At 31.9% G+C, this 17663-nt stretch overlaps 2 protein-coding genes across 2 annotated transcripts; one reads left to right on the forward strand and one right to left on the reverse strand.

Moving 5' to 3' along the window:
* Window positions 1-460: 460 nt before the first annotated feature.
* LOC123661222 lies at window positions 461-2553 on the reverse strand. Its single transcript, XM_045596208.1, has 3 exons — window positions 1762-2553; window positions 544-1239; window positions 461-481 (listed from the first exon to the last, which is right to left on the reverse strand). Exons 1-3 carry the CDS (start codon window positions 2551-2553, stop codon window positions 461-463), a joined length of 1509 nt encoding a protein of 502 aa, XP_045452164.1.
* Window positions 2554-15227: 12674 nt separating this feature from the next.
* Window positions 15228-17272, forward strand: LOC123661101 (heme transporter hrg1-A-like). Its single transcript, XM_045596101.1, has 3 exons — window positions 15228-15507; window positions 15775-15948; window positions 16612-17272. The coding sequence occupies exons 1-3, from the start codon at window positions 15384-15386 to the stop codon at window positions 16767-16769; spliced, it is 456 nt and encodes a 151-aa protein (XP_045452057.1). The 5' UTR covers window positions 15228-15383; the 3' UTR covers window positions 16770-17272.
* The last annotated feature ends 391 nt before the right edge of the window (window positions 17273-17663 follow it).

Below are 17663 nucleotides of genomic sequence, written 5' to 3' on the forward strand. Positions count from 1 at the left end.
ACGATATGGTGACACAATAGCATCTTCATATGACTTTGGTTCCTCGAACAAGGTATGCTGAGTTAACATTGAATAATCATAATCTCCATACCTTTGTGGTGGACGTCGCTCACGAATAGAACGACCAGACAAACCCATTGCAGCATCACTGCCTGGTACAGCTTCCCCTCCATGTGGCTCGTAGCTAGATGGCGTAAGACGTTCATTACATCCACCATCAACAGACTCACCCCCGGAGACAGGGTCACTCTCGCTCAGTGTCTGATTGTCATCGCCATCGACTCCGTCTGACACATTAGTTGAAACATTGTCAATTTCCCCTTTATCAGAACATTCCACATTAGCATTGCAATTATCAATTGACATTATATTATTATTAGATGAATTATCATTCAAGATAAAGTAATGATTATTATTATTCAAATTATTACAATTATAAGGTCCATTATTATAATAAAATTTATTCTCTATAAAAGTCACACTACGGGACAATATCACGGTGTTAGGACTAGATGGCTCGCTTAAACGATAGCCTTTAGTTACCTCACTATAACCAACAAAGATTACCAATTTTCCTTTGGCATCTAACTTGCGACGTTTCTGTGATGGGATCAGACAGTATGCAATACAGCCAAATACCCGGAGATGGCTGAGGTCTACCTTGGACCCTGTCCATACCTCCTCAGGCATACGTCCTGCTAAAGCAGTAGTAGGGGACCTATTTTTTAAATATATAGCAGTCATTACTGCTTCTCCCCAATAACGCTGGCAGAGACCCGACTCACTAAGCATACATCTGACCTTGTCAAGCAACACCCTATTAAGGCGTTCGCTGACCCCGTTTTGCTGTGGACAGTAAGGGACTGTACTTTGATGTACGATTCCTTCCCTTTTTAAATAATCAGAGAAATTTTTATTTATATATTCACCACCGTTGTCGGACCTCAGAACTTTAATTGATAGCCCTAATTGTTTTACAACATATGCTTTAAAAGTAGTGAAATTTGACATTACCTCAGATTTTTGCTTCATTAAATAACCGAAGGTCTTTCTTGAGTAGTCATCTGTGAATGTGACTAGGTATCTCGCCCCTCCCCAGCTTGGCTCCTGCATTGGCCCACAGACGTCGCTATGTATAAGTTCCAGTGGTTGGTTAGCTCGTGTTGCCTGGCCTCTGGGATAAGACGCGGCCGACATCTTCCCCTCAAGGCAAGGCATACAGCTTTTTAGGTCTTCATCCTGAAACATTATACCACATGCACCATCCCCATCCCGCAAACATTTCATACCTTGGAGATTAAGGTGACCTAGACGTCGGTGCCATAGTTCTGCTGACAAGCCTGCTGCTACTGTGGCTCTCGGTGATTCCTGGCTACCTTCCAGGAACAAGGAGTAATCCATTGGCGAGAATTTATTAGTATTCACATTCATACATGCATTCAGTTCAAACAAACCATTACGACACTCAGCATATGCAATTAGGTTATCAATATCAGTGGTTTTACTCTTTTTGTCATAAATTTGACAGCCCTTGCTATCAAAAATAACTTTATGGCCACTCTTAACTAACTTTGAAATGGAAATTAAATTACAAGACAACTGGGGAACAAACATAACATTGGATAATAACAATGGACTTACTTGCCGTTTAAAACTTAAATCAATTTGCCCTAGCCCTTCACAATACATGACCTCATTATTCGCAATAGTAATAGACTGATTACAAGGTGCAAAATTATAAAGAAGTCTTTTATCATTTACCATGTGACTACTAGCGCCACTGTCAAGAATAAAAACTTGTGAAGGCAAATGAGCTATTAACGCAGATGCTAGACTAGTTGTCTCTGTGCCAGCAGACCTTGGATATTTCTTCATTCGCTTCAACTTGAAACACTGAGATTTTCTGTGGTTTTTCTTCTTACAGAATTCACAAAATAAAGGAGCTGCTTTCTTCGTTACGAAAACAGCAGTGTCTTCCAATGAAGTCTTCCTTGAATATTCCTGAAGTAGACGAGCTTTGACAAGTTCACTTGTTACTTGATTTGTCACTGTTGCCGTTGATAGACCTGATACAAGAGTGTCATATTGTGATGGTAATCCACTAAGGAGTATTTCAGCAATTTCAGCATCTTCTACTATTCTCCCGATGTCATGGAGTTGCTGAACTAGTGTGGTGACATCTTCAATATATGCATTCATAGAACTATAGACAGTAAAGTCAACACGATGCAACTTCCTTAACAGCAAAACACGTCTATATAAGCTCCTATCTTCAAATACCTCGGAGAGATTATTCCAAGCTGCGGCTGCCGATTTTGCGTTTCGTACATATTGATATAATTCCTTCTTCACAGACAAACAGATACGTGCAAGTGCGCGCTGTTGGCGTACCACGTCGTTGTCCTGTCCCTCAATGACGCCCCACAATCCTTCAAGTATTAAAATATTTTTGATGGAAAATTTCCAAGTATGGAAGTTGGATGAGCCTTCCAACTTTTCAAAGTTCGCCGCGTACGATGTCGTGTGACTCGCAATCGATGGCGATGAATCCATTATAATAAGAGTGATGCGCTTGAATTATTTAGTCTTCCGGACACAGAACGTTTCGCAGTAACGTGATTCTACTTTTCTTCTCTATATTTTAAAGAAAGCTGGTTTATTTTCGAAATATCTACTTACAAATTATTATACTCAAAATGGCTTCTTGATATTCTGGTCCCATAACCTATTGAGATTTTTATAAGCGTTATCAAGAATTACTGACCACTACTGAGTTATGAAATAAGAACACGTTCACTGCGTATCTTTTATTATATTATAAACTTATTTAATTAAGAAATATTATACGTTCACTTTTATTACAGTCGTGTCACAGAGAGGGAAGACGGAAGAGTACGATCATAGATAATGAATAGCACAGATCATAGTATATATTATGGGGCATACACACAATCTAACAGCCGTCCCGTACTGATACTGTATACAAAAATAACTAGTTACGAAAAATAAGCAGTTTCGAAACTAGTTACGCGTATCCACGAAACTACGTATAACCGATTACACATAAAAGACGTTACGACCCACGACTAATATTTCCTATGTAACAAATAAACAATAAAGTTTGTACTTTATGTATGGACGTACGGCATAGATAAGATTACCAAAGTCTAAGAACTTAAAGTCTAATATACCTATTTCATGTTCTTCTTCTTCTTCTTCTTCTTTAATTTATGGTATGTCAGCGTCGCAACTGTTCGTTGTTCAACATTCTGCCAGTGTCAAGTATGAGATTATGTAAATTAAGGAGGAAACTAGTTTTTGATGCAAGAAAGAACAATTGTTTGGGTTTTGTTACCTGTAGACAAATATAACAAAAAGTTCAAGTAAAGGCCTAAACATTACTTTAGTTTGGATCCCAGGACACTCAGGCATTAGAGGTAATGAGGTAGCGGATTCTCTTGCGAAGCAGGCTACTTTCCATCAGGTGGACAATAAATACTACAGGTATCAAACTTACGACATCCTCAATCTTCCTCAGAGACAAGCATACCAATCTTAGCAGAACGACTGGGATAAGACCAACAAAATAAAAGGAAGGTTTTATGTCTCATTCCAACCCATCATTCCAAGAAAACCATGGTTTTCAAAGTTCAAAAAATTGAATAAAAAATCTGTCTCTATTTTATGTAGAATTCGTTTAGGCCATTGCTGTACCCCAGTCTTTCTAAATAAAATTAGAATAAGAGACTCCTCTCTGTGCGAGTGTGGTTTTGAAGAGGGGTCCCTCGACCATATTTTCTTCGCCTGTCGTAACAACTCATTCACTATATACAAACTTCTTCCTGAATTGAACATCCCTCTTCCTATGAATGTTTCCTCTCCAGGGCTTGTTACCGTTACCAATTACCATTATAAAGTACCGGTAAATAGCGTTAATTTCAACAGATACCTGTTTTACCGTTAAAACTTTTAACGGTAATTCGGTAACGAAAACGTTTTTTAACGTTAAATTTTACCGTTAAATAGAATTTTAACGATACTGATAACATTACCTCTAATATCAAGAATTAACGAAATTTTTATCGATACTTCTACGACGTTGCCGCTCCGTGCAAGTGACCTTCAACTCGACGCGCTAGGATTGATAAAAGCGGCAACAGCGCGTGTCATTGGATTATAACACTGTAGGTACGAACATCAATGTACTTCAACCGTTTACGTACTCTTAATTCGAACATTAGGTAGGTATAATGTATTCCGAAATTATAATGGCGAACTCAAAAGAGTAGAGTACTGTCCGCAGTCCGAGTGACCGATTTATATCTCTCTCATTTTATTATTTAATTTTATTTCATTATTGTTGAAATTCATAAAATAATATTTTAGTATGTTATACATATAAGAAATAAAATAATATATGCGCCTATATATCAAACAAAATTTATGTTTCGCATATTATATGTGTTTCTAGATATTCATTTTGTATTTAGGTACATAATGATTCGTGGTTTTCTTTTTCAGAACTTGCAATTGTTTTTATTTTTAAATTAAACTGTATGAGACTACATAAACTAAAACAAAATTTTGTTTTATTACCTAATTATATAGTAGGTACCTGGATGAGCGAGGTTTGCTCGATATGTTAGATAAAAGTAAGAAATAAAAAGTAATCTGACTGGACACATCTGAACTCGAACCTTGGTCATTTAAATTCTGGATAGCCCGATTTCCCACCTGAGCTATTATAACCTTTTAAGGGATGGCAAAATTTACCTTAGTATTGTAATGATATTATAGCAGTTTTTCATTGCAAGAAAACAATGTTAAAACGACATTTTCTAAAAATGAATCCTAGCTAACTAGTTGGAGCCGTCAGCCAAGATTGATATTATATATATACAAAAATTGCTTGTTTAAAGATATTATTTTCTCGTTTAAAGGATTTATTTTGTATATATTTTTTAATCATTCATTAATACATTGTATCGGATGTAACTATTTGTTAGAACACGTATAAAATATATTTACTGCCAACACTACAAACACCACGAAGACCAACTAGCTTATTTCTTCACAATCCCGCTGGAATAATTATTCTGCGATATATCAAATTACATTGCAAATAATTAATCCGGGCTAGCGAATCAGTTTCTAAAAGTAATAATAATTATCTTATACTGTGTATGAATGGATTAATTTATTTTTAACCGACTTCAAAAAAAGGAGGAGGTTACTCAATTCGACCGTATATATATATATATATATATATATTTTTTTTATGTATGTTCGGAGATAACTTCTTTGTTTATGAACCGATTTTGATAATTCTTTTTTTGTTGGAAAGGAGATATTCATAGTTTGGTACCATGATAAGGAAACCAGGATCTGATGATGGAATCCCAGAGAAATCGAGGGAAACTTTCAAAAATCGTAAGGGTGACTAGTAAATTTAATCATGTTTTCATTAGGTACTATAAATCACTACTATTTAATAAAGGTCTGGAGTCGATCTGATGATGGAGAAGAGAAATAGTCGAGGGAACTCTTCAACTATTTATAGCAATTACCTGCTTTTTGAACTTAATTCGTTTCTATTGATGAGAAATTTGCACCTGTATGAGTTATAAGTACCATTACGGTCTGATGATGGAGACAAAAGTTAGTCGAGGGAACTCTTTAACGATTTATAGCAATTACCTGCTGTTTGAACTTAATTCGTTTCTATTGATGAGAACTTTGCATATATATGAGTTATAAATGCCATTTCAGTCTGATGATGGAGACGAAAGATAGTCGAGGGTACTCTTCAACGACTTATAGCAATTACCTGCTGTTTGAACTTAATTCGTTTCTATTGATGAGAACTTTGCACCTATATGAGTTACAAGTGCCATTAAAGTCTGATGATGGAGACGAAAGATAGTCGAGGGAACTCTTTAACAATTTATAGCAATTACCTGCTTTTTGAACTTATTTCGTTTCTATTGATGAGAACTTTGCACCTGTATGAGTTATAAGTGCCATTACAGTCTGATGATGGAGACAAAAGATAGTCGAGGGAACTCTTTAACGATTTATAGCAATTACCTGCTGTTTGAACTTAATTCGTTTCTATTGATGAGAACTTTGCATATATATGAGTTATAAGTGCCATTTCAGTCTGATGATGGATACGAAAGATAGTCGAGGGAACTTTTCAACGATTTATAGCAATTACCTGCTGTGTGATCATCTGTGTCGCAGGACCAGGTTTGATGATGGAGCCCATAAACACTCGAGGGAATTTCTCAACAATTTACAGCAGTTACCTTTTGCTGTTTGACGACCGCTTTGATATAATGGTGCATGTGCCGTGGCGGCGGCGCCTAAACACCGACGGTCGCGGGGTCTATTCCAGCTCGCATTGGATATTTATGTTTATATAAATATTTATTTTTGGTCTAGTTGTTAATCCTTGTGGTTCCCCCAACCTAGCCTCGGAGAACACGCTAGGCTGTCAGTCCCGGTTGTTATTACGTACACCTGATAGCGAACTTTACTCATAGTATGTCGACGCATTAGCGCAGCGGTCACAGCACCGGCTGTTGCGCTGGCGTTAGTGGGTTCAATCCCCGCGCACGACAGACATTTGTATTGGTCATATAGATGTTTGTCATGATCTGGGTGTTTGTGCCTGTGTATTGTGTATGTTTCCGAACCCCCGACATAAGAGAAAAAGCATTCTTGTTAGGTGTACCCATCACTAAAAATTGTAAAATAAAATAATTTTTAACAAAAAAAAAACCGACTTCAAAAAGGAAACTAAAAAGTGAAAAATAAATTTACTTAGTACAAAGTAATTCGTATTTTGATGTAGTTAATCAGAAATGATTAAATAAATATTTTATAATTTTGAAGTTGGTGCCAAGTAAATACTACAACAACCTGGCTACAATAACAAATACAAACAGCACACACACAACAAACAAGTACAAAAAATATTATTAGATATGTCAAAACAATAACAGAATAATAACAGTATTCAACCTAATAGTCAATGAAACAAATTATGAAAGAAAACTGAATACAACTTATGAGTAGATACTAGAGTAGTTATGGTTTTACTTGGCACCGACTTCAATATTATAAAATATTTATTTAATCATTTCTGATTAACTAAATCAAAATACGAATTACTTTGTACTAAGTAAATTTATTTTTCACTTTTTAGTTTCCTTTTTGAAGTCGGTTTTTTTTTTGTTAAAAATTATTTTTATACGGGAAATATTGTGTTATCCATGTACCGTTTCATATTTTTGTGTACAGTACACAATAAATAACACAATATTTCTTAATACAATTATTGAATAAGTTTTTGTTTATTTCATTTATTCAAAATACATATATTATGTTTTATAATTTTTTACCTAAGGAATGAGGATACCTATATTACAATTATAATTTAACTGGAGTTATTTGCTGTGTCCTACCTCAATTTAGCTGTTTGTGCATAATAGAGGTACCTACTATTTTTTTAATGTGACATATTACACACATAGACATCTTTCTATTTCATACCTTAGCTTTAAGTTTCCATTAAACAATATTTATTTCGTGTTAAGAAATAAGATAAAAACGTAACAAAATTTATTGAAAAATTACCTTTCGAATCATTACTCAAAAAAATATTCTAATAAACTTGTAAGTCATCGAAAAATAGTCCGAACTTAGCCGAACGTACATAAAATTACATTCACATTTGTATTAATTAGCACGTAGATATATAATAATAGATACGTATACGTCAGCGTAATGTGTGTATAGCAGCTTGTCTTGTTTTTTTTTCTGTCAGGAAATTGTGGTACTACCTAAAAGCAATGTTTTCAATAAATTATCACTCCAATTATAAATTTCAATTATAGTAAATTTGTCATTAATTGCTAAGTATTTTTCCAATGATTAATATTTTTGTAAAAATTCATTCTTTTTCTGTTCTTGTTAGTGTATGTCTTGTTGGTGTTAACGTTAAATAAATAAATGTTTAATTAATACATAATTTTAATAAAAATGTAATCGCTGGACTGTGGATCGCTGTCTGAACATTTAATATATAAGAGAAAAAAATATTATTTGGATCTTCATCGACGCAAATAGCACCCAAAACAATCATTGTCAGAACTTTTGTCTGTTTGTCTATGCGTTTGTGCACGCTAATCTCAGAAACGGCTTATCCGATTTAAATGCGGTTTAACTAATATATTGTGGCAAGCTTAGCTTAACATTCATAAAAAAGTTATACTAATTTAAAGAATCACGTTGAACATGACGGTCACTATTCCACACGGACAAAGTCAAGCAAGCACAGCTAGTTTAGTAATAAGTATTTTGATTCTTGTTCCACTCTGAATTTAAACGCTCTCGTCTTTAAAATATGTATTTTTTTTTGATCTCTTGACAATTTCTAACTGCTACTTTTTTTCAATAGTCAAAAATTAATGTGGGTTTTAATGATATAATTGTGTTTGCTCGCAAACGAAAAAAAAAACCGACTTCAATTACATCGACAAGTAATACAACGTAGATCGACGAAAGAATAGTCAAGCAACTACGCGTTATCAAAGATTACTCAAAAAGTAGTTATCAGATCTCAATAAAATTTTTATGTGACCATATGATAAACATCAGCTTTCGATTAAATTAAAAATTATCAAAATCGATACACCCAGTAAAAAGTTATTACGGATTTTCGAGAGTTTCCCTCGATTTCTCTGGGATCCCATCATCAGATCCTGGTGTCCTTATCACGATACCAAACTAGGGATATCCCCTTTCCAACAAAAAAAGAATTATCAAAATCGGTACATCCAGTAGAAAGTTATGCGGTATAATACAACGTAGGTCGACGAAAAAAGCGTCAAGTAAAAACGCATTATTAGATATAACTCGAAAAGTAATTGTTAGATCGCAAATAAATTTAAATGGGACCAATTGGCACACACCACCTTTCGATTAAAACAAAATTTGTCGAAATCGGTCCACACGGTCAAAAGTTCTGATGTAACATACATAAAAAAAAAAAAAAAAAAAAAAAAAAAAAAAAAAAAAAATACAGTCGAATTGAGAACCTCCTCCTTTTTTGGAAGTCGGTTAAAAATATGATGCTTAGTATATGACTCTTCTCTTGCAAGTAATTTATTTATTAAGAATTGCTAGCAGTTTTTATATGTTACGATACATAGAAAATTTAATGTTATGTTATTTTATTAGACTACATTTCTAAATGAATAACCATATTGAAGCAAACGCGACATGTAGTTATGCTGTTAATCTATACATCTATACTCTTTACAAATAAATAAATTTGGAGTGTCTGTTTGTAATATTAAAATAACCGCTTTTTACTAAATTCATATGGATGTATACCAAATATATATAATACATATACCAAAAATACATTTTTTTTACAATTTTTGTCGGTCTGTCTGTTTGTCTGTCTATCTGTCTATTTGTTCCGGTTAATATTTGGAACGGCTGCACCAATTTTGACGGGACTTTCAATGGCAGATAGCTGATGTAATAAGGAGTAACTTAGGTTCCTTTTATTTTAGAAATTTATTTATTTTGTAACTCTGCGAACTAAACATTTTTTTTTAATTCCACGCAGACGAAGTCGCGGCACAAGTAGTGTAACAATACTTATAAGAAAACTTGATTATACAATAGCAAATACTCAAAATAAAAAAAAAATTAATAATAATATATAGATAGAGAATAGATAAAATAAAAAATATATATTCTAAATGGTATGATAGTATTTAAATACCAAAAGTGAATTCTTTTTTAAAGACAAGAGTTTTCAGCGCAACAAGTTTTCTCGCAATTGTATGACGTTAATTTTTAAACCTCAGTTATAGTACATCTAATACTATTAAACGAGCAATTATTTTAATACTACTAATATTGATACTCGTAAACGGCTCCAACAGTTTTCATGAAATGTATGCAGGGGATTTCGGGAGCGATAAATTGATATAGCTAAGATTCATTTTTAGAAAATATCGTTTTATCCCGGTTTTTAGGCTCTGAAAAAATAGCTACAATATCGTTATAATATAAAGGTAAATTTCGAAGTTGTTAATAAAATTGTAATAGCTCGGTTGGAAGTCGGCCGGTCGGAAGTAATCTAGAAGACCAGAGTTCAAATCCCCACGTCTCCAGAATTGTTTGTTTTTTCTTTTTATTTCTAATTTCACTCATGATTTTTTATTTAAATAACCAGTTCGTATTTTTATTATTATTTCGGTAAAATCGGAAAATATTATTCATATTTTATTAATATGTCATTCGTATTTAAATATGATTTCCAAAAAACATGATATACTAAAAATACTGAGGTAAGATCGGTCACCCACTTAGGTTGGATAGGATTAGATTAAAACCATAATTTATCAATTGTATTTCTTTTAGTTTGAATTTAGAGTTAAAGCAATTTATCATTGGGGCAAGTATTTTTAATTATCGAAAATCGTACTTTAAGGTTAAGTATTTAAGTTCAAAAAAAGAACTGAATAGAGTAGGTACATATCTTTTGTTGTTGATAATTGTTTTTTTTTTATAAATATTCATAGAAATAATACATATATAAATATAAAATACATAAAATACATTTTATAAATATTCATAGAAATAATACATATATAAATATAAAATACAAATATTTCACCCAGACTCAGGCGGGAATCGAACCCGCAACCCGTGGAACAGAAAGCAGGGCCACTACAAACTGCGCCAGCGGGCTAGTAGATTGTTGTTTATCTTTTGTTTTGATCGAAGCCGGGGCGGGTCGCCAGTAATTCATAAAATGAACTCAAATTAAACTAAACTAAGCCCAGACGAGATACATCAATTTGAATTAACTAGTAAAACCAACAAGTTGTTATAAATCAAACAAAACAAATTAAATGACATCAATTTACATTACATTTAATAATAATAACCCTATTATGTCGTATAAAATCCAATCAAGTTAAATTAAGTTAATCAAAATTCAGTCAGTAAATACATATAATTAAATTTTCATAAATTGAAACACAAATATCAAACAAAATAATTAAAATACAATAGTTTAAATACCATAAAATTAAAATGAGACAAACATCAAAACAAACAAAAACAAATTTAATCAAAATTAAGACAAATAAAAAAGACCGAATTAAATCAATTTGCCGTTAAAACAAAGCATTACTAAGCAAAATAATATTTACAGGTAAATTTATTAGTTATTTACTACATTTACATGCATTCGCATGTCGCATGCATTCAGCCTGTATCATCCCACTGCCGGGCATAGGCCTCTTTCTATACGTACAAGAAGGATTGGAGCTTAATCCACCACGCTGCTCCACTGCGGGTTGGCGGATATATTAATAATATACCCAAATTATATCATCAGTCATCATCATCATCATCAGACAGATAATATATCCAAATTATATATTAAGATATATTTATAATAAATATTTTAGATTTAGCTTGTTAATTTATTTATGTATATGTATATTCATAGCTGTGACATATACTCATTTAAGGGGTTTTTTATAGATTAACGCATATAAGATTCAATTACTGTCATTTAGAAATTTTGATAAGCTGTTTTCCGGGATACCTTCCAAAATATTTGCTCCTTTTGCAATTACATGGTTACATACAAGTCACAAGGGCGGATCCAGATATTTTAAGGGTTATTTTAATTTTTTTTTAGGATTTATTTTAATTTTTAAGTGCAGTACTTAGATACCTACATTAATAAAATATCTATTTTTTAAGTGTATCTATTATTATTAAAATTAATAATTAAATTATAACTTCTTGTGACGGCTATGTGATCCCCTCCCCCGGCGCCAAAGCTGGATCCGCTCTTGGTTACTAATTTCTGCTTCGGTTCGAGTACCGACAGTCACCTCGTAAATTTTATCGTTGTAGTATATACCCTTTACTAGCTATACCCGTGCGAATAATTCGCATTCAATAAGTATAATAATTATCACTTTACAAAATTACAAAAAAAGTATTATTATAGGTGAGTTGATTTGAAATTAAACAATAAAAAAATTACGGACCCTCAATCATGTTGACGCTGTTTCAGAATTAAAGCCGTCATATACCTACATAATTTTAATAATTAATTAATTTACAAAAACAAAAGCAATAACGACTTTTTAGTTGCTCATGTCAGTAGAGCAAGCAATTATCTATAATAAAATGATATATAATTTATGCTGAGTGATTGTGAGGTTTTTTTCTAAAAAGGGAGGCAAACATCTTAAACCTTAGCGTAGGTATTAATATATATGATATTCATTAAGAGACGATCAGACTTTATAAGTTTATACAAAAAATTAACATTGAAAAGCAATTATTGGAATTATTAGATCTATTATTTAAGAAAAAGTTTATAACGTTTAGTTTCTGCATAACAATTTTTAATTATACCTACTATTTAATTCACATATTGATTTTTAATGTTTACGCAAGTTTTATATTATCTGACCTTGACTGGATTTGTTCTGTTTTGCGAACTTTTAAATGCATAAATTAAGCAATAGACATATGGTAGACAAAACGCTTGTGATGCTGCTAGTGTTGCAGGGCTGTAATCTACGGAAATCGATTACCTGGTCTCAATATTTGTTGAAAAAAAATCTTCATGTCTTAATAAGAGTTTTAAAATGATAAGTCCGAAAGTCTGAAATTTTAGAGAATATTTGATCTTTTCAGTTTTACAGAGTTATAAAGACTTATTGTCTTAAAAGGTGGTATGATGATTTCTTAAGATATTTTAATACTTTTTCCAAATAAATATATCCAACAGGGTCACCATCGGGTGAGCCGTGCGCTTATTCGAAGATTAGTACATATATGGTAAATATGTAGCTAGTGCTTGTTCGCCGACCTAGTTGTATAAAAAAAAAGTTTTATCTAAAACACTGCTTAAACACTTTGAGATGTAACAAAAAATGTGTGGTAGAATTATTCTTCTTTCATTGGTCTACAAAAACAGTCCGTGTTGACTTTTAAGAAAGCTATTCATACTTAACTTCTAAATAATGCATGTGTAATTAACTTCTAAATTTATATTGCACTAATTCTAAAGCTATACGGATACAGTTTTAATTACAAAAACCTTAATTAATTTTGTTAATTGATTAAATATTTATGATATTTACTAAATGCGTTAATTAATTAGATAATTGACTAAAATACGTCAATGATTTAAACATTTTATGTAAAATTTGATACTTTATTGTTATACATTATACATATTTATTATATACGTTTGTGTGTATATACGTTTGAACAAATAGGTAAGTAGCTAAAAAGTCAGCGCTCAATTAATTTATATAGACTAAAAAAAGCAAGCGAAAATATTATTCAATTAGCAGTGCCCGCGACTTCGTCCGCGTGGAACTTATAAAAAATTATTGTTCAGTTCGCAGAAACACAAAATAAATAAATTTCTAAAATATAAGTAGCCTAAGTTACCTACTCCTTACCTACTCCAGCCGTTTCAGAGATTAGCCGGAACAAATAGACAGACAGACAGACAGCCGAAAATTGCAAAAAATATTATTTTAGTATTTGTACCGTGTATACGCCCATTCAGTAAAAAGAGGTTATTTTAATATTACAAACAGACACCAATTTTATTTATTTGAATAGATGACGGGTCAGATACCGACGACGCGACACCACCCGCTCGACCTTCGCTTCGCGCCCCCCGTTGTTGCTGAGATAAATATTATTATTATACTAGGTAGCTAGTTACACGTGCAAAGCTGAAAAAGGGCGCTAGCGTCGATAGCGAAATATACAACAAAATCAGTGACATCAAGTACGCGGTACCTTCTTGTTAGTTAATTAATTTTATTAATTTTAAAATAAAATATAACACGCAAATTTGTATCATTTGGGACCCCTCCCTCCCCCTTTGTCACGCTAAGTCACACGTTCAATGATCCCCTAACAGACATTACTCTGTAACAACCAAAGCCCACCCATCCTCCTAGAATATTTTTATTTCGAAAGTATACGTGTCTCTATTTATTTAAATAAATACATATTAGTTTAAAGGACGCTCTCAGCGGGTGCTATTCTATTTCCGTGATTGCGATAATCCCCTTCCCCATATAATTGCAAACGTATTTGACGGGACCGAATATAGGATAGAACACCTAATGAGAAAAACTACTTGTATCATTTTTTCATCAATAAATTAATGTAGTACTAGAATTCAGTTGGTAATAAAAACAACTGATTCAAAGATATTAAAATAAAATAAATAAAATTGTGTTTACTCGCAAACGAAAGAAAAAACCAACTTTAATTACATCGACGAGTAAAATAACGTTTATAGACGAAAACATAGTAAAATACGCATTATTAGATATAACTCGAAAAGTACTTGATCAAATTCAAATGGGACTATAATGATAAGCACCACCTTTTGAATAAAAAAAGAATTATCGAAATCGGTCAACCCAATAAAAGTAAATTATGACGTAACACACATTACAAAGAATTCAATCGAATTGAAAATTTCTTCTTTTTTTTCATATCTATTAAAAATAATAATACACAACGAACGGCTTATTTCATATTCCATCATTGTTTTAAAAATAGATCACATATGTGCACACTAAACAAACGGCGTATTCTGTAATAATTCAAAAACCAATAAAGAAAATTACAAATCTAATCTGTCTCTTTCTTACTTTGTACGAGCGTAATAATTTCGTTACGTATAACGTTAACAGTAGCAATTAACAGTAACGGTATAGATAAGTAACGTTAAAAATAACGTTAACTGAGTTTTTACCGGTAAAAAATATAACGGTAAAATTGGTGAAAAATACCGGTATCTAAAGTATCGTTACTCCAAAAATAACGTTATGCCGACCTTGGCAAATTAACGTTACCGAATTTTTAACGGTATTCCAAGCCCTATTCCTCTCTACTAAACTTTTACAACAACCCCGAATTGGTATTTCTCCTATCCAAATTTATTAACATTAATAACATTAAATTATAATTTTTATGAATTTTAGGCAAAGACTGTATGCTATTTATTGAAATAAATAATTATATTACATGGTTAGATAAAATGTAGAGTAGAATTATGTTTAGAACCTACCCTAGATGTATAACTCCCTGATAATTACTACTACTATTTCATGTTTTTACGCTATGACTGTTAAATGTCAATAAATAACACTTTTGTTGTCAAATGTCAATGTTTATCGCATAAAGTGTTTGTGTCTAGAACTTTTCGTTAGATTAATGCAATAAATGTACCTAAAGCTGTGTTTTGCATTTAGCTTATAATTAGGATCAATTATTAAGAAAGTATGTTGCGCACCAAAATTCATTTAGCGCTAAGCGCTATAGGTGCAGTATTAGGATTTTCTGCTTTTATATGTTTTTGCATTGTTTACGCAAACATTGAGGCAGGGATGTGGGCTTTATTGTCCGGTAAGTGATTTGACTTTAAGATACATTCAAATGCAATTCCTAATCTAAGTTGATTTTGAATCACATATCTTAATTACGCACTAATCTCTAGAATAAACTAAATAGAACTATATAAAACAAAACAAAAATGTAATGTTTGTTTTACATATTTAAAGATTTTTCTGTATCTATGATGTCAATGTATGAATCATAATTTAAAATTTCTTCGTTATTTGTTTAACACTAATTCTATTGAGCTGTTTGGTCTCATCACTTATTATATTTCAGCCATTCATGCGTCTTTGAGTCTTATGCTACACTGTCACTATCTGAAGGAATCCTTACATGTAAACTTTTCTCGGAAAGCCCTTCAATATATTGGTGACTTTGGTATGGTTGGATTTGTATCTGGAGTGGCTCTTACATTGTTTTATTTATTCTTAGAGATCTACTACAAGGCCGGTAAGTAATATTTGCATATTTATATTTTACTAGTATTATAAATGCAAAAGTTTGTTACCATGGATGGATATTTATTACTCTTTCACACAAAAATTACTGCACTGATTTTAATGAAACTGGGATGTACATAGCTGGAGATTTAGAATACCGGATTCTTTTTTTATTCTTACATTCTTATGGGGTTGGAAAATGTGAAACAGCAAGGCACAGCTAGTACTAAATAAAATAGGTGTTATATTTATTGTTTACTAGCTGCTCGGACAAACTTCGTTCTGTCAAAAGTTAATGGATTTTTATTATTATAGATTTTGTTTTTATTTTTTTGTATTAAGGCCTTAACAAACGTACAAAAAAATGAATTAGCCGAATCGGTTGAGCCATTCTTGAGTTGTGCAACATTCATTTTTATTTATATAGATTTCATCAACAAACAAATATAAAATCGTATATATAATAGCTTACACTAACGTAATTTAAAAAGGAATTTAAATTCTTAAATTTTATTGAAAGAGAATTCTCATTTGATTTCTGACCAACTTTTATGATTTTCGGCTGACTAGCTGTAAGTTAATCTACTTATCTCAAAATCTCATACAGCAGCCACAAGAAAGAATCTTGCCAATTTCTAGTACATAAGAATGACATTTGCATTTTAATCCACAGATATTACACCGATACAGACGAGTATAATCATCCGCATGATATGGTCCTTTATGATGCTTAAATGGGGTCTTATGTTGTACCTTGTCACTAAAAAATACCTCCGCACTTACAATGACCACCAGTTGTTCTCCGAAAACCCAAACATTGAAGAAACATAATTAATGAAATACCTGTTTTAGTTTCAAAGATTATAAATGTATAACTCATAATTAAGTTCTACTTAAAAATATGTATTTAGAATTTGAATTTTTTTTTTAAATGTGAGTTCAAAAGTAATAAAAAAATGATAGTTGCATTATTGTGCACATTTGACGATGCATTAGTGCAACGGTCATAGCACTGATTTATGGTTGTTGCGTTGGCGGGTGCAGATTCGATCCCCGCACATGACACACACTTGTACTGACCATACAGATGTTTGCCTTGGTCTGGGCATTTGTGCTTGTGTATTGTATGTTTTTGCGGACCCTCAACACAGAAATTATCGTAGGTATTAGGCTATTGAGTTTGAGGCGTTTAAAATACATACCAACCTATGTATGTCTTGGTATGTATTTTGTGATGTAATTAAATATTGTTATTGATTGTATTAACTAATGTAGTGATATTTTATTGATATTTTCAATTATTATTTTAGAAATTATAAATTCTTATGATATTACATAAATTCTTTTTACTCTGTAATTCTAATAGATTTAAAAAGCAAATAATGATACTGATTGAGTAGAAATAAACTATTTTACATTTCTTAAAAAAAAAAAAATTACTGTTTACCCTTTTTTTTCTTATGAACTGTGCTCTTAAAACTATTTTTTTTTAAATATTATTATTTCGATGCATGTGAAGTTCATTTAAAATAGTTTCAATATCCATTTCTTATATTATATATTTGTCAATATTTTTGTTAGAATTAAAATTTGTGATATAATTTATTTATATATTATGTAATTAATAGACTGAAATTATAATGGTGGTGGTAAGAAATCAGGCTTTATTTTTATTGTATAAAAAATTGTAGTAAACTATGTATATTGGTTCCTTATTGCAATACA

Source organism: Melitaea cinxia, chromosome 16 (assembly GCF_905220565.1).
Source record: "Melitaea cinxia chromosome 16, ilMelCinx1.1, whole genome shotgun sequence".
Classification (NCBI taxonomy): domain Eukaryota; kingdom Metazoa; phylum Arthropoda; class Insecta; order Lepidoptera; family Nymphalidae; genus Melitaea; species Melitaea cinxia.